Below are 24,968 nucleotides of genomic sequence, written 5' to 3' on the forward strand. Positions count from 1 at the left end.
ACGAGGGAGACCAGAGAGCGCGCGCGACGATCGGTTTATTGCTGACAAAAAGTCAACACGGGCATATCCGGAATACGAATTCCGCGAAAGCAGTGTGGGACAATTTGGAAAAGCAGCACCAGAAGAAGACGCTTACGACCAAAGTGCATTTGCTCAAGCGAATCTGCGACATGGAGTACCACGACGGGGACAACATCGAAGAACACCTGATGGAGTTTGAGGATTTGTTCGAGAAGCTGGCTAATGCTGGAACAAAACTAGACGAAGATCTCCAGGTGGTTTTAGTGTTTCGAAGTTTGCCTAGTTCGTTCGATGCCTTGACGACGACGCTAGAGAACCGAGCCGATGATGAGCTAACGATGCATCTTGTGAAAGGGAAGATCATAAACGAAGTGCACAAGCGTCGTGATCCGGCGGTAGTGGATTCGGTTGTTCTCAAAGCGGAAGACAAGAAGAAAAACTCAGTGTGTTTTTTCTGCGAGAAGCCCGGTCATAAGAAAGCAAACTGCAGCTTGTGGCTGAGGCAGAAGAAAGAAGAAGGTGACAGTAGCTCAGCAGTGAGCAGGCACAGCGAAGTGAGAAAAGTGTCGAAAAAGCTCGCGAAGGCGAAGCTTGCGACGTCGCGATCGGAAGAATTTACTTTTCTTGCCAGAGAGTGCGTGACGAATGGTTGTGTCGTCAATTCCGATGTGAACGTAGAACCGAGAAATAGTGCGTTTGTTGCCAGTGAGTGCGCGGCGAAAGACTGGATCGTCGATTCCGGTGCGAGTTCGCATATGTGCGCAAATCGGAAGTTTTTCGTGTCGTTCAATGAACCGCGGATGGACACTCCAAAATCGGTTACGGTTGCCGACGGTAAACATGCAGCGGTGAAAGGCGTCGGATTGTGCCAGATTTTTTGCATCGGAGGTGGTGGCGCAGAAACGCGAATTTTGTTGAGTGAAGTGCTTTTCGTTCCTGATCTCGACATGAATCTCGTGTCCGTTGGCAGGGCTCGTTCAGAAGGGAGCGAGCGTAATCTTCGACAAGAACGGATGTAGAATTGCGAACGGTGATAAGATTGCTGCTATTGCGCCGTCAAGCAAGGGTCTGTTCCATCTTCAAATGGTTGAACGTGCTAGTGCAGTTTCGGATCAGTGTCATACGAAGAACTGCATACACGAGTGGCACAGGAAGCTGGGACATCGTGATACTCAAGCTATCCTGGATCTGGAGCGGAAAGCTTTAGCCAACAGGCATCAAGGTACGTCACTGCTCTGTTCGGTTATTCTTGTGAACCCTGTTTGGAGGGAAAGATGGCAAGGCGACCATTTCCTAAGAAAGTGAGGCGTAAGTCGAAAGCAGTGTTGGATTTGATCCACAGTGACTTGTGTGGCCGATGAAAACGGCTACACCTGGAGGCCGTCGGTATTTTCTTTCGCTGATCGACGACTACAGCCGCTTTACCACTCTATACATTCTTAGGAAGAAGTCGGATACCGTGGACGTTATCCGAGATTTCGTACGTTTGATGAAAACGCAGTTTGGTAGACCCCCGAAGATCATCAGATCGGATCAAGGAGGAGAGTACCGCAGCGCAGAGTTGGTCAAGTTTCTCAAGCAGGAAGGAATTCAGCAGCAGTTTTACGACAGCATACACGCCACAGCAGAACGGAGTTGCGGAGCGCAAAAAATCGTTCGCTGGTAGAGATGGCACGGTGTATGATCATCGATTCTGGGTTGCATTATCGTTATTGGGCCGAGGCGGTTAACACGGCCAACCATCTGCAGAATATGTTGCCAACGAAACCGGTGCAGCAGACGCCCTACGAATTTGGCACGGTACGAAGCCGGACATGAGCATGATCCAGATTTTGGTTCGGAAAGCTTATGTGCACATCCCGAAGGAAAAGCGGACGAAGCTGCAATCGAAGGCGACAAAATTGACGTTTGTTGGGTACTCCCAGCAGCATAAAGCGTGGCGTTTCATCGACTTGAAGACAAACGAAATCGTTTTCAGTCGTGATGCTCGTTTCTTTGCCGTCAAGTGATCGAGAGATTCCGGATGCAGTCGATGACGAAATTTTCGTGGTGCCTCCGGTGAAACCGTCCAGCAACATGGGAGCATGAAGAGTCGGACGAGTCCGATGAAGATTCCGAAGATGAGCGAAGTCAGCGAAGTGACCGATGAGGAAGAATTCCGTGGTTTTTGAAGAAGAATCTTGCGACAATTTGGATATTGGTTTTGAAAATCCAGCAGATCGGAGTGTATATGAAGATGCCAATGGCAGTGTTGTCTCTCGACAGGACGACGAACTAGTTTCGATCCAGAGCATTTGCAGGAGGAGCAAATTCGCCGTTACACCTCGTCGGTCTGGAAGGTCAACGAAAGGTATTCCACCTGAACGTGTACGTGGCGGATGGTAAACTGCTCGGAGTCAGCAGTGTGAACCCCGAAGCTACCAAGAGGCAGTGAGTGATCCTGAGAATGGCCATTGGAAGCGCCATGAACGACGAGCTGACCAGTCATTGCGGGAGTGCAAGGCCTGGGACTTGACGTCGTTGCCGCCAGGAAGCAAGACCATCGGGATGCCGCGTGATCCTATAAGAAAGAAGCAGGATGAGCAAGGTAAACTAGTACGATATAAAGGCGAGATTAGTAGGCGCAAGGTTTCACGCAACGATATGGCCTGGACCTACGACGAGGTATTCGCCCCAGTCGCGAAGCAAGTGACGCTTCGTACACTGCTGACCATCGCTGGACGAGATGAGATGCAGGTCAGGCACGTTGACGTGAAAACTGCATATTTGAATGGCGATCTCAAGGAGACCATTTATATGCGGGTACCACCCGGACTACGAGTGGAAAAAGGACAGGTGTGTCGTTTGCGTAAGAGCCTATATGGTTTGAAGCAATCAGCCAGGGTTTGGAACCAAAAGCTGAATAATGTTATGAAGCGACTGGGATTCCGGCAGGCGGATGCTGACCCGTGCTTATATGTGCGGAAGACGAGCGGCGGCACAGTGTATATCCTGGTGTATGTGGATGATATGCTAATCGCTACATCACGTGATGAAGACTACGAAGGAGTTGTGAAGGGCTTTAGCTAGCGAGTTCCAGATTACAACACTTGGTGAAGTGAAACATTTTTGGGAATAAGAGTGACGCGGAAGAACAACGCCTACTGCTTGGACCAAAAGGCTTATATCGACAAGTTGGTTGCACAGTTCGGACTTGCGATGCAAGGGATCAAGGATTCCTATGACGTCGGGATACCTACAGCAAAAGGAGGAGCTGGAGAGTCTACCGACACAATGAGAAGTTCCAGAGCCTCGTCGGTGGTTTGCTGTATCTATCAGTAAATACCGGCCAGACATCGCTATTAGTACATCCATTCTTGGAAGGCAGGTAAGCAAGCCAACGAATGCGGATTGGACGGAAGCAAAACGGGTTCTGCCTACCTGAAGTCTACGAGTGATTTGAAGTTGGAATTGGCTATAAACAGACAAGAACTTCGAGGATACGCGGACGCAGACTGGGCCGGAAAATGTGAAGGACCGAAAATCGAATTCGGGCTACCTGTTTCAACTGGGTTGGTGGCCCGATTTCATGGTGTGCCAGAAAGCAAATCGTGTGTGGCACTTTCATCGACGGAAGCGGAGTAACATTTCGTTAGCTGAATGGTTGTCGGAGCTGCTTTGGCTGAAAAAACTATTGAAGGACTTCGGGGAGCCTGTACAGGAACCAGTACAGATCTTCGAAGACAACCAAAAGTTGCATCAAGATGTTTGGAGCAGAATGCAGGACTGAAGCGTTCGAAGCACGTGGACCACCAAATACCACTTCGTGAAGGAATTTGGCTGAAAACGACAACGTAAATGTAACTTATTGCCCATCGGCGGATATGTTGGCGGACATTTTTACGAAACCGCTGAACAGGGTAAATTGGAGGACATACGCGAGAGGATTGGATTGCGATCTCTGCGCGATGAGGAGGAGTGATGGCAGCCCTGCGCCATTCAGCATCGCGCGCCAATCGAGTGTAAAGGAGCTGACTGAATGAAGCTCAAAAGGGAATGGAAAGGAGGAAATGAATAAAGCTTCATTCAAGGTGTTTTGCCTCGACCTGTAAAGACGTGTTTTACTGTTCTCTCTGCTAATTTACCCCTCCAATACTTTTGAAAATGCGTAGTATGCACCTGAAACGTAAAGCGCTCAAGTAAAATTTCTCCTTTTTACCAAAAGTAATTTTGACAGCTGATTAGGTATGAGCGAAATGTCACTTTTACTTGCGGAATAATTGAGCGTCACAATTTTTCCCTATGGAAAAGTGATAGCTCCATTTTGATTTGCACAGCAGACGTTACCGACGTTATGAAATCAGCTCTACTTCTCAGCAGCGTACAGCTCAAGTAATTTCGGTACGAAATAATTCCTTGACTGTTTCTTGTCCTATCCTTTTGCACAGTACTTATGATCAGCGTACCATTATGCCAAATGACCGTTGTGCAAAATGATTTGATGCCAAATGACCTTATGCTTAATGGCCCGCTCCCCCTATTCATCGAACATTTTGATCTTTGTCTCGATCTCTCCCTATCTCGATGGTCCCTTCGATATAGAGATGTGGAGAAGTAGATTTTTACATTGGGACCTTCCTTTGCCGAGTGGTTTTGTTTCCGCGGCTACAAAGCAAAGCCATGCTGAAAATGTCTGGGTTCGATTCCCGGTCGGTCCAGAATTTTTTCATAATGGAAATTTCCTTGACTTCCATCGGCATAGAGTATAATCGTACCTGCCACACAATATACGAATGCGAAAATGGCAATTTAGGCAAAGAAAGCTCTCAGTTAATAACTGTGGAAGTGCTCTTACACAGCTAAGAATATGTTGTAAATTTCAGTTTATTTTCATGCACATATTTGGAGCATAAAATAAACTGAAATGTTAACGACAAATAGCTTATTTTGCAGTCGAATGGCCTTTAAATTTACACGATCATGTAACATTCAAGCATCTTTAGTTGAAAAATAATCATGATGCTGTAACAATAGATGAATTTGATTTACTTTTATTATACTCGTCTTTTTACGCTACATTGAAATTTAAATATTTTATCTGTGTAGAACACTACGCTGAGTAGCCTGCTCTGTCCCAGTGGGGACCAAGGCGGGTTCAGCTCCTCCTAAGGTGATACATCATGCTCACTTTGTGGAGAAAATCAAGAAGGGTATGTGAGTAAGGGCTGGCCGTTTTGTTTACAAACATCTAAGACAGGTAGTCGGACAATTGACTTCTGATTGATTGGAGAAACAGTGTTATCAAGAATTATTCTAATACGGTCGCACCTGCTCCATGTGTGCTCTATACTTCTTTCTCTATTTTCTACAATTTCGTCCACACGTATGGCAGCACGGTTAGTTTTAGTTTCAGCATCTTACGGGCCAGGCAGTAATGACTTCTGATTGGTTGAAGAAAAAGTGATGTCAGAAATTATTCTAATGCACTGGATCTGCGCGTAGCGTACTCTACTTTTATTTCTCTTTTTAACTATTTCGTTCGCACTATTGGCAGCATGGTTAGTTTCAGTTTGAGCGTTATCCAGGCCAGGCAGTAATGTTTATAAACAAAACGGCCAGCAAGTTAAAGATGGCTTCCTAGCCACTTTCGCCAAGTCAGATTACCATACTCTGGCTAGAGAGTACAATGAACCAGCCTTAGTGGGGACGTTAATGCCAAGAAGAAAAAGAAGATTTTTACATGAACTACGTGAAATCTTTATCTTTATGAGAATTCTGGACAAAATTTTTAAATTATGCTTTATGGGACTTTGACCATTTTGCCACTCTCTTATGTAAATATTTGGTTGGCAAATACTGAGCAAGGCGTACCATCAGTGTTTGGATTTTGATCCGAATCAGCCAATCGAACCATATTCAGAGAGTGTAACAGTTCGTGGCACATCCAAATCGGAGAGCCCTATGAATGATGATGTTCACTCTCACGTTTGTTTCGTGACGAGAGAGCGTTCTAGAGCAGAAACTCTCACAGACTACAATGGTATCAAGCCACACAGGCGATTTATGTTTTGCCTAAAATTGGTAATAATATTTTCTGGTAATGCAACCTTAAATAACTTAATTATACTCTATTGGATCACCGAACACCCTTTTAATTGCATACGTAGAAACGTGGACGATGCACGAGGAGGACCTGCAAGCACTCGTCAGTTTTCAAACGTCGGGTGCTTAGGACGATCTTTGTCGGTATGCGGGAGAACGATCGCGAGCAACGAGATCGCTGCACTCTACGGCGAAACTACCATCCTGAAGGTAGCAAAAGCTGGATGAATGCGTTAGGCGGGGCATGTTGTAAGAATGCCGGACAACAATCCTGCAAAAATGGTGTTCGCTTCGGATCCGGCAGGTACAAGAAGGCGAGGAGCACAGCGGGCACGATGGGCTGACCAGGTGCTGCAAGATCTGGCGAGTGTGGGCCGCAGCCGAGGCTACTGCAAACCGAGTTGTATGGAGTGGAATTGTTGATGCGGTTGTATTGTAATAACAATGTAATACCAATAAATGAATGAATGTGTCAGGCCCTGCAAGCTAGCCCTTCAAAATCAAGTAACGAATAATCAACGAGAGAATACGAACCGGGATAGTCGGCGAAGTGGAGTGTTTTTGAGATTTTGTTTAAATTTGTATAGTAGCCTACCATTGAGTGGCATCTACATTCATCCAATATAAAGCAGTTTCCATCACCCATCACTAGAGTGATAAGCAGAGTCGATTGGTAACCAAAAAGAGCAGAGAGACGGTAACCAAGATGGACGATCCAACGGGCACGATGATCTCACGGAGTCGGCACGAATGATCTGGGTCACTGACCAGGGCTAAAAGGACAGTGACCCAAGTTTAATAAGATCACTTTACTTACTGAGCAACCACCAACCGATAAGGTTTACTTGAATTAGCTCAAGCAGTATAGAATTTGTGGAGCAGGAAGAGGCGAAGTATGTCTTGTTGAGAAGGACAGTAGGTAACAAGGTTCATCCTCAAAATCCACTCTAGAATCTAACGGCAAATTTCTGGGTGAGCCCCGCTGTTTTGAAAAGAACTTTGGTTAGAAGTTAGAGCAGGTTAAGAAAGTGGAAAAATGAAGGAAGCAAGAGCCGGAAAAGTCTGGGATAAAATGTAGTTTGTGTTTAAACCAATGTTACGTGAATTTTTATGTATGACAGTGCGAACTTTTCCTGCCTCGTGGAAGACTGTAAGGATTAAGCATGCCGACCCTGGGGTGAATGTTTTATAGAGTCTCAGAAAAGGGGCCCAGATAGCCGTAGCGGTAAACGCGCAGCTATTCAGCAAGACCAAGCTGAGGGTCGTGGGTTCGAATCCCACCGGTCGAGGATCTTTTCGAGTTGGAAATTTTCTCGACTTCCCAGGGCATAGAGTATCTTCGTACCTGCCACACGATATACGCATGCAAAAATGGTCATTGGCATAATAAGCTCTCAGTTAATAACTGTGGAAGTGCTCATAAGAACACTAAGCTGAGAAGCAGGCTCTGTCCCAATAGAACACGTAACACCAGAAAGAAGAAGAAAGGCTCCCCTCTGAGCTACCAATAGTTACAGGCTAGAGGATAGAAGCTCGGTACGTGGAATTGTAAATATCTCAATTTCATCGGGAGCACACGCATATTCGCCGATGTGAACACTTGAATGGCGCTGAGAGCACAGGTAATGAAACTCGAGACAACAGAGAAAATGCCTTCGTCAATACTGCGGACGATGGAAACCAATGAGCCCCCACTTTGAGGGAGGTTAAGGATGCCATTTACTAGCTTAAGAACAATAAAGCTGTTGGTAAGGATGGTATCGGAGCTGAACTCATAAAGATGGGCCCGGAGAGGCTAGGCATTTGTCAGCACCGGCTGATAGGCACAATCTGGGAAACAGAACATCTACTGGAGGAGTAGAAGGAAGAGGTAAAATGTCCCATCTAACTAAAAAGTGACAACTTAGATTGCGAGAATTTCTGAGCGATCACCATTTTAATTGGGCCTACTAAGTGTTATCCGTTACTTCCGTCGCCTGTCACCTGTAGCAAACAAGTTCATGGGAAGTTACCCGACCAACCAGTCTTCAGAATTCTTTATAGATCTTTGACCAACGATGGCGATCGCTAACGGTTCAAAACGAATCTATATCGATCGCTATCGAAAATCACTGACTGGTTGACCGGGTATCAAGCCGGCTTCGTTGACGGCCGATCGACAACGGACCAAATGTTTACTGTACGGCAAATCTTCCTGAAATGTAGTGAATACCAAGTCTCACCTTTTCATCAATTTCAAGGTGACATACGATAGTATTGACCGCGTAGAGAAAAATCGACGAGAACAGCTTTCATTGGAAGCTCACAAGTCTGATAAGAGCAACGATAGAAGGTGTGCAAAATAATGTGAAGGTTTCATGCGAACATTCCAGTTCGCTTGAATCCCGCCATGCACTACGAGAAGGTGATGAACTTTCGTGTCCATTGTTCAATATTGCCCTAGAAGGTGTTACGCGGAGAGTCAGGCTCAACAGCCGAGACTCGAGATCCAATCAATTTTTTTTGCTTCGCGGGTGATATGGACATTGTTAGCCGAACATTTGAAAAAGTGGCAGACCTGTACAGTGTACACCCGCCTGAAACGCGAGGCAGCAAAAGTTGGATTGGTGGTGAATGCGTCCAAAACTTTGTATGTACTGTACGTATCTTTGCATGTACTTTACGCTAGCAGGTGGAGCCGAGCACGTCAGGGCTCGAGTAGGAAGCAATGTTACGATAGACGAGGATACGTTCGAGGTTATCGAAGAGTCACGGTGTGTTTCGTAGAACAAGTTTATTACAAAAAAATAGGTAAGTCTGAAACTTCTCCACAATAAAGTCTAGGTTTCTCCCGCTAATTTGCTGCTAAAACCAAAATAATCGGTCGGGGGTCCAGAGTAATTTTTTTTTGTTTGATTTCGAGAGACTTGCACATATGTTTGAATTTGCCTATCTATGTGTTTATGTACATTAGGGCGGTTCAAAATTAGAAAATGTTTGAGAATTCAATCTCACATATGTGCCTTACTATCCTTACTATAAAAATAGTGTTCTGTGAAATTCGCAGCTTTCTTGGTGGTGATTTAAGGTGGCCCAAAGACAATGTAGGTTTATACGGAAATTACTATGAAGAAATTTTGAGGTATGTTCCAAACACGCTTGTACTGTAATGTAAGTACAAACTTATTATCCCATTGTAAAAGCTCATTCTTCAAACCATAATAAAGAAATTTGCTGAAGAGAGAAATCCAATTCGACAGTTAGCAGAAGAGATATTCATGAGTTTGTTTGCTATTATTTAGCTTAACCCCTCTACCGGCAGCTTCATTTTTTCAGCACAAAAATATATTTGAATCGCGATAACTTTTTTGTTTCTCTATATTTTTTCCACCATTTTTTCACAACTTCTCAAAAAACTCTTCTACTTTTGGAATCTTTGTCGGTATTGACCATTGGTCAACTGGTTTTAAAAATATTTCGGTGTTCCTTGGGGGACCGACACTTTCCATATAAAATTTCAATATGATATTTTAAGAAGTTTTCAAGATCTCGTTACGGCTAGAGTGGTACCAAAAACATAAAAGCTCATTGCTCAAAAACAGTTACACCGATTTGTTTAATTTCTTCACAATAGACTTTCATCAAAGTTTAGTTTTGACAAGCGAATAACCGAATATGAGAAAAAATCTGTAGCCAGAGATAATTACGAGAGTTATGGCTATGCGTCGGTCCCCCAAGGAATTTTGGAATATCTCCGAATATAGATGACCAATGATCAAAACCGACACAGATTCTGAAAAAAAGAGAGTTTTTTGAGAAGTTGTGGAAATTTTTTCCAAAAATATTGAGAAACAAAAAAGTTATCGCGATTTGAATAATTTGAAAAAATGAAGCTGCCGGTAGAGGGGTTAATATGGGGTTGTGGTACTGCAAACAAGTACAAAAATCCCAAACCCATTTTAGCCTCATGATGTTAGTTTCTGATCTTTTCATAAGCACTGTGCCATTAAGAAAATAACATAAAAAATATAAGATTTGAAACTTCTCAAATACCATCAAAATAAGCGTATTTTTCAGCACCATGGGGCAAGTATATTACATGCCTTATAACAAGGTTTATCATATGCGAAGCCCTCTACTAGTTAATTCGAATAACTGAAATTGTGTTGTTTGAAAGGCGGTGACCGTTTTTATTTTGGTCCGTTTATCTGCTTAATGACAAAGAGCTACACACTCGGTTATCAATGGTTTTAAGGGTGAATATACATAGAAGCCAAACCTCCAATTTTCAAAAGCACAAGTCTAGAGAAGCAGACAACCGGTAACTCTCTGGTCACTCGTTGGTGGCGACTAATCAATAAAATGTTCAACGCAAAAGGTTGTCAGGTTCTCAAGATACAAATCTACAAACAAGCTCTTGAAAATTCGAGGTTTGATATCGAAGCATCTTCACCTATTAAAAATATTTCCTAATAACTTCTTACATCATTATGACCAATTTAAGTACGATTTTCAAGGTTTTTCGTGGACAATAACTAAAATGACGTTTGAGACAGTTTTGCAATTATGCGTATATCATACACTCCCGTACATAAGTTTGGGTTCACCCCCTAAAAAACATACAAAAGTGTTCAGTCCATATCTCTGAGATTACACGTCCAATTGCATTTTTGCGGAAAAATCTGAAAACTATTCAAAATCAATGAAACAGTCATTCAAGTCATCGTGCAAAAGTTTGGGTTCACCCCTCAGTATGGTGTGTCGTGCAAAAGTTTGGGTTCATCTGAACTTACTTAAAACACGAAAAATCGGTGAAACATCAAACCAATCATGTACGCGCCATTATTTGCGTTTGAATAAGCTATGAATTATTAAAATCGGTTAAAAAACGGCTGAGATATTGAGAAAAATGATTTGCGTGCAGCTCAGGTGAACCCAAACTTTTGCACGATTTGCATCATATCGAGGGGTGAACCCAAACTTTTGCACGATGACTTGAATGACTGTTTCAATGATTTTTAATAGTTTTCAGATTTTTCCGCAAAAATTTCGTGAGCGCTCTTCAGAGAATATAAAATTACGATTCTAATAACACCTTGTTTTAAAATTTTGGTCGATCCAATGCTGAGGAAATTACAAATGTTTTTTCAGTGTGTTTTTTTAAAAATGTCACAACTTTAATTTAAAATTTAGCATATAAAATTCAAAAAATGTTTTTGGAAAAATACATACGAAGTAAGAATAACTCTTTGCCTTTTGAATGCGGCTTAGAGAGTTTCAATTGGACGTGTAATCTCAGAGGTATGGACTGAACACTTTTGAGTGTGTGAACCCAAACTTATGCACGGGAGTGTATGTCATATATGCTTATTACAGCTCTTCTGAGCATGAATAACTTTACCTTCCAAGCCAAGGTGTTCAAATGGTTTGATCTTGCAGTTTGTTCCGTATCTATGTTCAACGCAATGTGTGTCGGTAAAAAAAATGTTCTGGACCCCCCGACCGATTATTTTGATTTTGGTCGCAAATGAAAGAGCAAAGTCTAATTGTTTTTAGTTCGAAATTTCAGGCTTACCTATTTTTTTGTAATAAAGTTGCTCCACAAAGACACCGTGAGAGTTCGTCTACCTTGTATCCTTGCTGACGGCTGATAATATTTTTAGCCTTGGAATATGGAGACGCATCATCAGTCGAAGCCGGGCCTATTATGGCCTACAGAAGAAGCTGCGGTCAAATCCTCTATATGGATATGAAACGTGGCAGATGCTCGAGAAGGATCTGCAAGCACTTGTAGTCTTTGAACGCCGTGTGCTTTGCTCCATCTTTGGACGTGTGCAGTATAAGGGTGTGTGGCGGCGAAGATGAACCACGAGCTTGCCCAACTCTACGGTAAATCAAGTATCCAGAAGGTGGTCAAAGCTGTATGGATACGATGGACAGGGCATGTTGCAAGAATGCCGGACAGCAACCCTGCAAAGATGGTGTTCGCTTCAGACGCGGTTGGAAGAAGAAGGCGTGTAGCGCTGCGAGCTAGGTGGTAGAGATGGTGACATTTTCCAAACCCGAACCCGACCCGTACCCGACTTATTTTATTTCTTTAAACCCGGACACGAGCCAATAATTGAAAAGCAAACCCGGACCCGACCCGTACCCGAAGAAGTTTCGTTGTTCAAACCCGAACCCGACCCGAAACCCGAAAAATTTTTGCTAGAAGAACCCGAAAAATTCCGAGTTTAAAAATATGTATGATAAATTCATTGTTTCTGATGAATACAGAAACTTTCATGTTGTTACTCTGTTCACAACTCTCACCAAACCCGAACCCGACCTGTAGCCGATAATTCTGTGCTTCTGGGCAGTGCGTCAAGAAAGCCCGAGCAGTCGTCAGTTGTTTTCCCTCTCGGGTCGCGCGCCTATTTTCTCTGAGTGCTTTTATATAGCCGAGCAAACGAGTGAAGCTGAAAGTGGATTGTTGCTGCCCAAGGATGACGGATCAATTGATGAGCTCGTTTCATGCTACTATTTCTAATCTATAAAATATGTATGACTGCACCTTTCATTGTTACAACGGTGAGACGTAAATATGATTTTTCAATAAACTTTGAAAGGTTCGTCACTGTGAGTGTCGACATAAACTCTGATTCATAAATTATTTATGACGAAACTTTTTTTTCAAAACTCCTTTTTCTTTTTACCTTTATTTTTGAAATTAAAAAAAAAACTTTGAATGGTTCGACACTACAAGTGTAGACTTGCGAAAGGTTCACTTTATTCAACACACTTTGAAAGGTTCGTCACCTCAAGTGTCGGCATAATTTTTCTTTACATAGATATTGTTCATATCAAATGAAAATATTATATTTACATACAAGCATGTTTATATCTCACAAATAATTATTTATCATGGTCTAATCGCTTATCAAAGTGAATCCTGTGACCCAACGATCCTCCCCATTAACAAACATCCCTCCCAGTAACCTCACAAATTAGATAGCTTTTTTTTATTTTTTTTATTAGTATCATTCCAAACATTACATTCATTTCTTATATCTAGGTGTTCTGTGTTATTAGACAACACTATCATCCTAATTTGGTAAAACAAATTTAAGATTTTATTAACATTTTGTTAACACATATTACAGATTTTTTACAGGTGAGTTGATTTCACCTGCTTATAAGGCTGATACAAATATCAAATTTCTTTTATGTCCGAGACCTTTTGGAAGGTACGAGGGGGGGGGGGGATAAAAATAAATAAGGAACAAAAAAATAAAAATGAAAAAAAAGTTATTTTTTCGAAATTTTAATTTCTAATGATAGTTGTTAAACTGTTTTTAATCATCCTATGGATCATTATTTTACGCTCTCACACTGAGCAGGTAGGAGAGTGCTCTGCTGTTGGTCCAGTTGATTTCCATAAGCCATAGTCCATTGCTCTTGCGGTGGTTCGTTTTGCCGTGTTCCTGAGTCGTTTGAGGCTAGCTGCCTGCGAAGTGGGTCAGTTTGTCTCAGTCACCATCTGATACTGACGGAGGATGGATTTGCTCCCTAAGCACGGTCCTCCATGCGGCGTCTTCTGGTGGCTGGACGGGTTATTTTTTGGAGGGGCTGGGAATTGAATCCATGACCTTCCGCTTATGAAGCGAAAGCGTAACCTCAAGGCTACGGACCCCCCTATTATTTTACTTGTTTTTTACTTTGTAAATTGAAAAAACCTAACTGATGTCAAAAAATTATGAATCTTTTTTTTCTCCCCTTCACAATTTTCGGATTTTTGAAGGGGGGTGACATAAAAGAAAATCAGCCTAAGAGAGAAAAAAAAACGCTTTTAATATACTTAACCTAACTTAACCTAAACATATAACGCATTAATCGCGGCAATAGAAGATTACAACGATTTTGCCTGAAATTAAAAATGATTTTATTTGACATTTGTTCCAATGTTCCAACATTGGATATTCTATGTAACTCAGTGGTACTATACCAGGGAGGAAGCCTCAGAATCATTTTCAAAATTTTATTTTGAATTCTCTGCAGAGCTTTCTTCCTGGTATTACAACAGCTAGTCCATATTGGTACAGCATACAACATGGCTGGCCTGAAAATTTGTTTGAATATCAAAAGCTTGTTCTTAAGACAAAGTTTTGATTTTCTATTAATAAGGGGATAGAGACATTTCACATATTTATTACATTTGGATTAAATGCCCTCAATGTGATTTTTGAAAGTTAAACTTTTATCTAGCATGAGCCCTGGATACTTAACTTTATCTGACCAATTTATTGGAATCCCTCTCATCGTGACAACATGTCTACTTGAAGGTTTCAAATAAAGAGCTTTTGGTTTATGTGGGAATATTATTAGTTGAGTTTTGGAGGCATTAGGAGAAATCTTCCATTTCTGCAAGTATGAAGAAAAATCTCCAAACTTTTTTGCAATCGACTACAGATGACACGCAAGCTTCATCCTTTGGCGTCACCTATAGCATCAATTCCAAAGTAATAATGCTATATGAGAGTTTAATTAGCATCGTTTAGCATTCATACCTATATCTTTAATAAATCATTATATCATTAAACTCACTAACATTTTTTCAATCTCGTTTTTATTAGATTTTCGTGAATTGGTCTTTGCCAAGTATTCGGAAGACGATCTATGGTACCGGGCACGCGTCGTGGAGTTTTACAACCCGAGCTAATCACGGTGTTCTATGTCGATTACGGAAACACTGCCGTTGTAAGCCTCAAAGATTTACGCTGCTGGGACGATCAGTTTGATTACCTGCCATTCCAAGCGGTACACTGCCGGATCGCAAACGCACAACGCCTCCGTGATGACCATACCGAAGCCATACGGCAGATGTTCAAGGACATCATTAACAAGGTCATGAAAATACAAATATTGTGAGTCGCGAAATGATGCCTGTATGATTATAATTTTTTAGAAATTCTGTTTTTTTGCAGGGACAATTTGTCGCCGTGGGAAGTGTTGTTGTTTGACGACGAAGATAACGACATCGGTCAGTTCTTGGTATTGACGAAGCTGGCTTTGCCTCGGTTGCCACTGGTGATGGACAAACGTGGAACTAACTTCATCCCAGGATAGCACCACACGTATGTGGAAACGGTTTTCTTTTTTCAAAAGAATGTTTCCTTCATTTATTATTACCTTAATGTAAAAATGCATAACAGTGGCTCTGCACAGATGCTGAATGAGCTATTTTGAAAAAAAAAAAAATCAAATCAAGGTTTTGTTATTTTGATTTGTGAAAGATATATGCATCAACATTGACTAAGTGGTTTGTTCAATTATATTTCAAGTCGCCTTCTACGTTCTCGGGCTCTCTCGTTACGTTGTTGATAATGCATCTGTCTAACAATATGGAAATCATGTGTTCGTCTCATCTCATTTCATTTCATTGCATCATTTCATGCAGATGCATCATTAGTGTGCAAGTGTCGGAGTTTCCATTCTTTGTACTGAGCAATACCGACACCGACTGCTTCCGAATGCATCAATTTTGGATGAGGAAAAATGTTGACGGTAACACGTTAAGGGAGCCGTTAAGTCCTCTGCACTTCCTCGAGATAACCCTGAGAGTTTGGAAAATGGTGGAATTGGAGTATTCGTCTTAGTAAACGAAAAGCTTGACTATAAGGGCTCTATATCTATAATACATAATTTAACGGAGCACATAGTTGAGGTCTTGATAAAGTCAATACGTGGGATACTATCCAAAATTCAAAGAAAATGCAGCTCAAATTTTCCGTGAAAATTATGTCTATGATTTTGTGACAATCTCAATTAAAGTTTTGTAGAAAAATCTGACTATTTTTGTGACAACCCTACACAAAATTTTGCTTAAACCCCTTCAAGATTGCGTTGAATTAAAGACCAGAATCCAGGTAGAATCCAGTCCAACTTTTAGTCATGCTTGATATAATTGCAGTTTTGTCTGTCCATTAGTGAAGCAAGTCTTGGGAGAGAAAACATTCTAGTGATCTTAAAAAACTCCTATGATCTATGATCAACAACTATCAACTCCACCCTGGTTCCTGTTAAACTCTTTCTGTGTCCTTGGTTCCTGTTAGATTTTGGTCCTTTTTAAAGTTGGCAAGAGGTCTCTAAAGAGCCTAATTTTCAAAGGACTCTAAATCGCTTACCCAGCGCTGATCAATCAGTCACTGATGGCGTTAGTAGTTGAATTAAGATTCTATCTTTAGGGTGTAAAATTTTTACAGTTTAACTGTTTTCAATACAAAATAGGCCCACGCCCCTACATTTTTGTTAAAGTGTTTAATGTTAGGTATAGAAATGTAACGTTGGAAGAAGAGAGAGTGTTTTTTTCTAGTTAGCATTAATTCTATATATATTATTCTAATATTCTATTAAGAATTTGCTAGTCAAGATAGGGTAATAATATCTTTCATGTGCTTATTGATTTTTTAAATTTACTTCTCCAATTTATTTTATTAACGCCTTTCTTTCAGAAAACAATATATCGAGGAAGTTCATTTCGTTGCGCTTCTGCTGGCCTCAACGAGGTTCTGTGTGAGAAAAACGTTCAATCATCAGTGAACTATACTTCATTTCATCTGGAGTTGGAAGGGAAAAAGCAAAACGATCTTCTTGTCTTCTGGTTTCATCGAAGTTGATGAATTCGTGACGCACGTTTAGACGGATGTGTGAATTCAAAATCGAAGTGCAACGTGTCATGGAACGCAAATCGCTTCAGATCATTCTGTTCAAAAGTTCGGGTAAGGATAACTCGCGGCGATGGCGGTGACGCGTCTAGGAAAATAATGAACAATTTAGCTGTTACATACTGGAAAACAAATTTACGATAAACAAACCCCTAGTGGAATTAAATGGTATAGTAACTAAATTCGCTTTTTTTCATCTTACTTTTTCGAACAAATCTTGTATACATTTAGGACAACATCCTAAAAGCCCATTGCCATAGGTCCCAAAAGCCATAATCTAGGAAGACAAACATAATTTGCACTTAAACCTTACTGTTCTAGATATTGGTATTTTCAGTCAAGTTAGCTCAAAAACAAAGTGTTCAATAATGCACCTAGCTGACTGTTACATAACATCGCAGTTTTTGAAAGAAAGGTAAGCATAAGTCATATAGGAAAAGTTGGTGGTAAAATGAAGAAGCAGAGGAAAAAACAAATTTGTTTGAAGTTTTTTTATCACGCACGGACGAATAAGAGGAATATAATCAAAGTGTTCGGGTTGATACGAAGGTCAAATTGAAGTGAAAAATGTCAATGAAAAACTAAGAATTTTACAGATAACCCTACGTTTGAAAATTTAGAACTGACGTAATCATTTAGTTAGGAAGTCTTGAAGGTTTTATTCAGGTGAGGTCAATATCGTTATGAAAATGATGTTAAATCTTATGCCGATTACATTTCATTTTGAGTGGTGTTACAATCATTAATGGATATATTTTCGGGAATGTAAAAATGTTTCTCAAAAAATATTTGTTTTTACTCACGTTTTTTTCGCCATGAATATTCATGTTACCACCAAATAGCTGTTCATTTTATCCACATACATGCAAGGTAAAATGAACGTTTGCATCGTGTTTGCTAGCGATAATAATGTGGTGAAAATTTCACTACTATTTCAGTCTAATTCGTGTCGCTGCTAATAATAACATCCCTTTTTTCATGTTGTGCCAATAATAACTAAATAAAATCCCGTTTTTTCTATCAGAAAACAGGATGATATTCTTAAGCGTGTTTCATTTTAACCACCCCTTTCCCCGACTTGTAAAATCAGTATTAAATCATACGCACAGAAACATGTTTTTTCATTGAAAAGGTTGTAAGGCAACTTGTAATCATTAAACCTTACAATGAACTGTATTTCACACAAAATATTTTCAATGGATCATCAAAATACTTTTGTAATACATGCATTCATCTAGCCCGAATAGCAGGAATTAAAATTGTAAAGCAAAGTGTCACTGTATTAGGCGCAATTTCAAACGGCGAAAATTCTCTCTTTTTCGCTTTCAAATAAAACTTGAAACAATGCACATTAGTTCCTCAAAGCCATATTATGCGTGGCGCGAAAATTCTCGCGCCGAACATCTTAAAAAATCGCTTGTTGCCGGCAGGTACTTCCAAATCGTGTTGGTGTCTTCTGCGCGATCATGCCTTGGACAACAGGAATAATCGCGCAGAAGACATTAAAACGATTGAGTACCTGCGGCGATCTACATGCAATTTAGAAAGTTTTCAAATGATGCCGTTCGCGATATAACAATCGCGCAATGCACAGTATCTAGGAAGACAAAAAATGATGCGCCTAAACCTCATTTTAGATATATGGTGTCTTCAAGCAAAGTTCTCATATTTACCGCCGGTGTACTTCCAAGGTTCAAATCCTGGGCCCGATGTTAGGAATACAAGGTACAATAACGTACTGAGACTGCCTCTCCTACGGGTTTTTAAGATTTTTGGCTCCGCCGAGATATCAACCTAGTGATTTTGGCGAATCGATGGAGGAATGTAGAGTTACGCAGACGCACTCTATTTCCATAGTTGAGGGAGGAATGGACGAGGTCTAGGAAAACTAGGAGTGGTCCATCACAAGAACTGAGAGTGACAAGCAACCGCAAGTCTGAGCAACGGGCGCTATCTCGGGTAGGTGATTGCACCATAGAGTCCCAAGCGATCCCTAGGGCATCTTGGAGTAATCAATCGATGAAACAATCTCAGCAAAACACACGCAAGCTCCGGCAGCGTGGCGCTATCCATACGAGGTAAAGGAAGACCAATCGCGCTTAGAACGAAAACCTAAAGACGGTTGGATAAGCTACGTTTAGGATCAATGTGCCTTAAGAGTAGCAAAGGGCATACCGATCGTTCTATAAGAGGCCGTGTGCATCATATGCCGGGTTGAACGTTCCAAATGCTTCACACCAAAGAGATCAGGTATAGAGGTAATCAGGTATCAGAGGCCGGCTTCCAGAGGCACGTTCCCCGCCAAATTTGGGAGATTTTGTGCCATCGCCATATTTGAGCCTATTTCATCATAATACCGAAGGAAGAGCTATCAACAGCTATCACACCGTACACAAATGTATCAACACACTGAATATTTTGCCATGTGAGTCCGCAGTGGCCAGTCAAGGTTGTAACCCAAAAGAGACTGCAAAATTCTGCTTTGAACAGTTTTTGTTACATACTAAGCCACCTTTGGGATGCTCAGTAATGTACAATTTGTTTGACGATAGGACTCAAATTATTCAAATATTGCTGGTGCTGAGATGCCGCCCAAGAATTTCTGAAGCTAAACCCAGCAGCTCGAAATTGGGAAAGCTTGCCTGAGGGCAATAAAGTCATGCGATGCTCCAATTGCGAGCTATATATCATAAGCCCAATTCATTCCTACTAAATGGAAGAATAGCAAGGACCCAATAAAGGTTTAACAGAGTTGACTGATATCAGTTCCCTCAAATTGAAGTCGAACGTGCGATAACAAAAAGCTTAGCCTGAGTTGGCCCAAGCAAGCGCTTTAAAAGCAGCCTCAGATAGTCAGGCTGCTTCATATATTCCATACAAATAGCCGACGCCACTGTCCCGCCGAGGAGTTGTGAAAGAACAAAGTGACAAAGCAAATGTGGGATCACTCGAAGCAGGACAATTGTGTCCCCAATTCACTGGAAGTGGAAACATTCTCAAAAATACTAGGATTTTCAATGAAAATGGAGAGAAGTCTAGAATTTTGGTACAAACAAATTCTCAAAGTTTGTGTGAGCAAATGCAAAGTCTGCAAATTTACATTCATATTTCATATAGAGAGTAGCGATGATCAGATAATGATTCATTATCTGAATACATGCCCAAATTCGTCAACTCGTGACTGATTCTGTCAAGCCAGAGCATTATGTCTAACACTTCTTCTCTAGCAGTATACCATGAAGGTGGGCGATTCCCTGAAATAAGTAAATCCAAGATTTGAACTACTTGAGCATTCCATCAGACTGGAGTTTCTCAAATTGAATATCTGAGCTGCTCCAGATGATGTGATGAAAGTATCAGCATCAACTAACCGCACAATTCAGCAGAAAGCCTTTTCATAGCAGGCCATTGATAACAACTCGCTTGAAATCATCCATTGGGGATGGTTATCATGTGGTAAATACAAAACGAAAGACGTAGGGTGCGATGTACCAATAGCCGCAATAGCTAAGAACAAATATTTCGGTATAAATCGAAATAACGCTAGCGTCATTATTTTGCATCATCTGAAAGCTTTTTATCTTAGTTTTTGTAGGAAAAAATAATGAAAACTAACAAACTCATATGTTTGGTATGTATTATCGCTTGTGCCACTAAAAGGAACCATGTGCCTATAGTAGCCAGCTATTTTAAATTTTTGTTCCTAACACCAAACACGGACGGTTGGCAAAATATAAATCAAACCGTATTTTTAACAAACTTTTATATTTTTCCTTAAAGTGTGGATCAAAGCTTTCGTTGATGTATAAAAAGTCTTAATTCATCAATAAATTTCGTATAAACTAAAAAATAGTTCCTCAAAGTAGTGCTACTATAAGGAAACAATACGGTTTACTATAGCTCAAAAGGAGCTCAATTTTAAGCAAAACTAATTATTTCGATCATTTTTTGAAAAAAATCCAAGCTGTGTATCAATGGTACTTAGATAAATAGCTCGCTTCATGTCAAAAATATTCGAAACGATTTAAAAGCGAAACGCGTAGCCACTAGTGCGACTATAGGGACTGTCTACTAAGTGGAACACTGACCCTATTTACCATTGAGGTCACCAAACAGAAACCCATCATTAATCGCGGAACATTACAAAGGACCTATGTATTGGGAAAATTGTCTTTCAATAACGGAAACTAGTACAGCGATAGAAATACTGTAGAAACACAAATTAACTTTATTCAACCAAATAAAAACACGAGAAATGAATTCTAAAACGAGTTTCACACTTCAATGGCGCCTTTTCACTTATGAATGAGAGTGGGAGAATGGCGCGCTGGGATGCGCTTAACAAGCTTTTTCGCCATCACATGTAAGGTGATGCTTCGCGTGTTGCCTGATGTGCCGTCAACAGTTTGACAGTCACAGCCTTGTTGGTAAGAGCCATCTCGATCGTTGCTCCTCCAATACTCCTCCTCAAACGATCACCACCGGCCAAACCGAGCATACTAGCGAACTTCCGAAGCTTCACCTGCCCAAAAGTGCCCTTGGTGAGGTATATCCGCAACCATCTCCTCTGTGGAACAAGTAAAGCAGCTCCAAAACTCTTCGCTTCACATCAGCTCCTTCACGAAGCACTGACGAGTCTCGATGTGGCCTCGATCGCTCGTTGTCCGTCCGAACTGACGAACTTGATGCAGCTCTGGTTATCTTCCCAAAGTGTCACTGGCTTGAACGTTGGCTCACCGAAATCCCTCAAACAAATCAGACAGCCAAACGGCCCCTCTGGTCGCCTCGCTCAACGCCACGTATTCACGATTCCAATCGACGGAGAGTGTGACGAAAAATCTTGCAAGACGCTTGTCACGAATCGCTTCCTCCGCATACATGAACACGATACCACTTGGACTTGCGAGACTTCAAATCCGCCGCCCAGTCCGCGTCCGAGTATCCAACATGCTGTTGTTGGATACTCGGACGCGGATGGGCGGGCGATTTGAAGTCTCGCAAGTCTACAAGTGGTATCGTGTTCATGTATGCGGAGGAGCGATTTCGTGGACAAGCCGTCTGCAAGATTTCGTCACACTCTCGTCGATGGAATCGGAATACGTGGCGTTGAGCGAGGCGAGCCAAGAGGCTGTTTGGCTTCTGCATTGTTTGAGGATTTCGGTGAGCCAACGTTTCAAGCCAGTGACACTCTGGGAAGATACCAGAGCTGCATCAGTTCGTCAGTTCGGAACGGACAACGAAGCGATCGAGGCACATCGAGACTCGTCAGTGCTTCGTGAAGGAGCTGTGTGAAGCAAGAGTTTTGGAGCTGCTTTACTGTTCCACAGAGGAGATGGTTGCGGATATACTCACCAAGGCACTGGCAGGTGAAGCTGGAAGTTCGCTAGTATGCTCGGTTTGGCCGGTGGTGATCGTTGAGGAGGAGTATTGGAAGGAGCAACATCGAGATGCTCTTACCAACAAGGCTGTGCTGTCAACTGTGACGCACATCAGGCAACACGCGAAAGCATCACCTACTGTGATGGCGAAAAGCTTGTTAAGCGCATCCAGCGCGCCATTCATCCCCACTCTCATTCATAAGTGAAAGCGCCATTGAAGTGTGAACATCGTTTAGAATTCATTCTCGTGTTTATTTGGTTAATAAAGTTAATTGTGTTTCTACAGTATTTCTCGTGTACTAGTTTCCGTTATTGAAAGACAATTTCAATACATAGGTCCTTAGTAATGTTCCGCGAGAATTGATGTTTCTGTTGGTGACCTCAATGGGAAATAGGGTCAGTGTTCCCTTAGTAGACAGTCCCTATAGTCGCACTAGTGGCTTACGGCCGTTTCGCTTTAAATCGTTTCGAAATATTTTTGACATGAAGGTCAGGAGCTATTTATCTAAGTACCATTGATACACAGCTTGATTTTGTTCAAAAAATGATCGAAATAATTAGTTTTGCTTAAAATTTGAGCTCCCTTGAGCCTATAGTAAACCTATTGTTCCTATAGTAGCACTACTGAGAGAAACTATTTTTTATTATACGAAATTATTGATGAATTAAGAACTTTTTATACATCAAACGAAAGCTTTTGATCCACACTTTAAAGGAAAAATATAAAAAGTTTTGTAAAAATACGGTTTTGATTTATATTTTGCCAACGCCGTGTGCTAGGAACAAAAATTAAAATAGTGCTACTATAGGCACATGTGTTCTTTAGTGGCACAAGCGATAATAAATACAAACTAATGAGTTTGTAGTTTTCATATTTTTCCTACAAAACTAAGATAAAAAGCTTTCAGATGATGCAAAAATAATGACGCTAGCGTTATTTTTCGATTTTATACGAATATTTGTTCTTAGCTATGCGGCTATTGGTACATCGACCCTACGTCTTTCGTTTGTATTTACCACATGATGAACCATCCCCAATGGATGATTTCAAGCGAGTTGTTATTCACTGCCTATGAAAAGGCTTTCTGCTGATTTGTGGGTAGTGATGCTGATACTCATCACATCATCTGGAGCAGCTCAGATATCAATTTGAGAAACTCCAGTCTGATGGAATGCTCAAGTAGTTCAAATCTTGGATTACTTATTTCAGGGAATCGCCCAACCTTCATGGTATCTGCTAGAGAAGAAGTGTTAGACATAATGCTCTGCTTGAACAGAATCAGTCACGAGTTGACGAATTGGCATGTATCAGATAATGAATCATTATCTGATCATCGCTACATCTCTATATGAACATATGAATGTAAATTTGCAGACTTTGCATTTGCTCCACAAACTGAGAATTGGTTGTGACCAAATTCTATGAATTCTCTCCATCATTGAAAATCCTAGTGATTTGAATGTTTCACTTCCAGTGAATTGGGACACAATTGTCCTTGCTTCGAGTGAATCCACAATTGCTTGTCACTTTGTTCTTCACAACTCCCTTCGCGGGACGAGTAGGCGTCTGGCTATTTGTAAAGGAATATATGAAGCAGCCTGACTATCTGAGGCTGCTTTTAAAGCGCTTGCTTGGCCAACTCAGGGTCTAAGCTTGTTATCGCACGTCGAACTCAATTTGAGGAACTGAATTCAGTCAACTCTGTAAACCTTTTATGGGTCCTTGCTATTCTTCCATTAGTAGGAATGAATTGGCTTATGAATTAGCTCGCAATGGAGCATCGCATGACTTTATTGGCCCTCAGGCAGCTATTCCAATTTCGAAGTGCTGGGTGAAGCTTCAGAAATTCTTGGGCGGCATCTCAGCACCAGCAATATTGGAATAATTTTGAGTCCTATCGTCAAACAAATTTTACATTACTGAGCCATCCCAAAGGTGGCTAGTATTAAAAACAAAACTGTCAAAGCAGAATTGCAGTCTCTTGGTTCAACCTTGACTGGCCACTGCGGACTCACATGGCAAATATTCAGTGTTTGATACATTTGTGTGTGATAGCTGTGATAGCTCTCCTTCGGGTATATGATGAAATAGGCTCAAATATGGCGATGGCACAAAATCTCCCAAATGGCGGGAACGTGCCTCTGGAGCCGGCCTTCTGATACCTGATACCTCATACCTGATCTCTTTGGTTGAAGCATTGAACGTCAACCCGGCTATGATGCACACGGCCTCTTTAGAAACCGATCGGTATGCACTTGCTACTCTTAAGCACATGATCCTAAACGTGCTTTCCAACCGCTTTAGGTTTCGTTCTAAGCGCGATTGGTCCTCCTTACCTTCGTATGGATAGCGCCACGCCTGCCAGGAGCTTGCGTGTGTTTGCTGAGATTGTCATCGATGATTACTCCAAGATGCCTAAGGGATCGCTTGGACTCTATGGTGCAATCACCTACCGAATAAGCGCCCGTTGCTCAGACTTCGGTTGTTGATCACCTCAGTCTTGTGATGGACCACTCCTAGTTTCCTAGACCTCGTCCATTCCTCCCTCAACTATGGAATAGAGTGCGCTGCTGTCAACTCTACTTCCTCCATCGATTCGCCAAAAATCACTAGGTTGATATCTCGGCGGAGCCAACAACTTAAAACCCGTAGGAAGAGGCAGTCTCAGTACGTATTGTACTTCGTATTCCATAACATCGGCCAGGATTGAACCTTGAAGTACACCGGCGGTAAATATGGAGAAACTTTGCTGAAGACACCATATATCTAAAATTGACGGTTTAGGCGCAATCATTTGTCTTCCTA

General features: G+C 41.5%; 1 protein-coding gene across 2 annotated transcripts in view; it reads left to right on the top strand.

Moving 5' to 3' along the window:
- LOC5572710 overlaps positions 1–15,307 on the top strand; it is a 28,412-nt gene extending 13,105 nt beyond the window's left edge. For both annotated transcript variants that reach the window (XM_021856375.1, XM_001660480.2), the window contains exons 5-6: positions 14,694–14,984; positions 15,045–15,307. In XM_021856375.1, coding sequence (XP_021712067.1) covers positions 14,694–14,779 — 86 coding nt within the window. In that variant the 3' untranslated portion in view covers positions 14,780–14,984; positions 15,045–15,307. The remainder of the gene's footprint in view (positions 1–14,693; positions 14,985–15,044) is intronic.
- The last annotated feature ends 9,661 nt before the right edge of the window (positions 15,308–24,968 follow it).

Source organism: Aedes aegypti, unplaced genomic scaffold (genome assembly GCF_002204515.2).
Source record: "Aedes aegypti strain LVP_AGWG unplaced genomic scaffold, AaegL5.0 Primary Assembly AGWG_AaegL5_hic_scaff_15_PBJ_arrow, whole genome shotgun sequence".
NCBI lineage: Eukaryota > Metazoa > Arthropoda > Insecta > Diptera > Culicidae > Aedes > Aedes aegypti.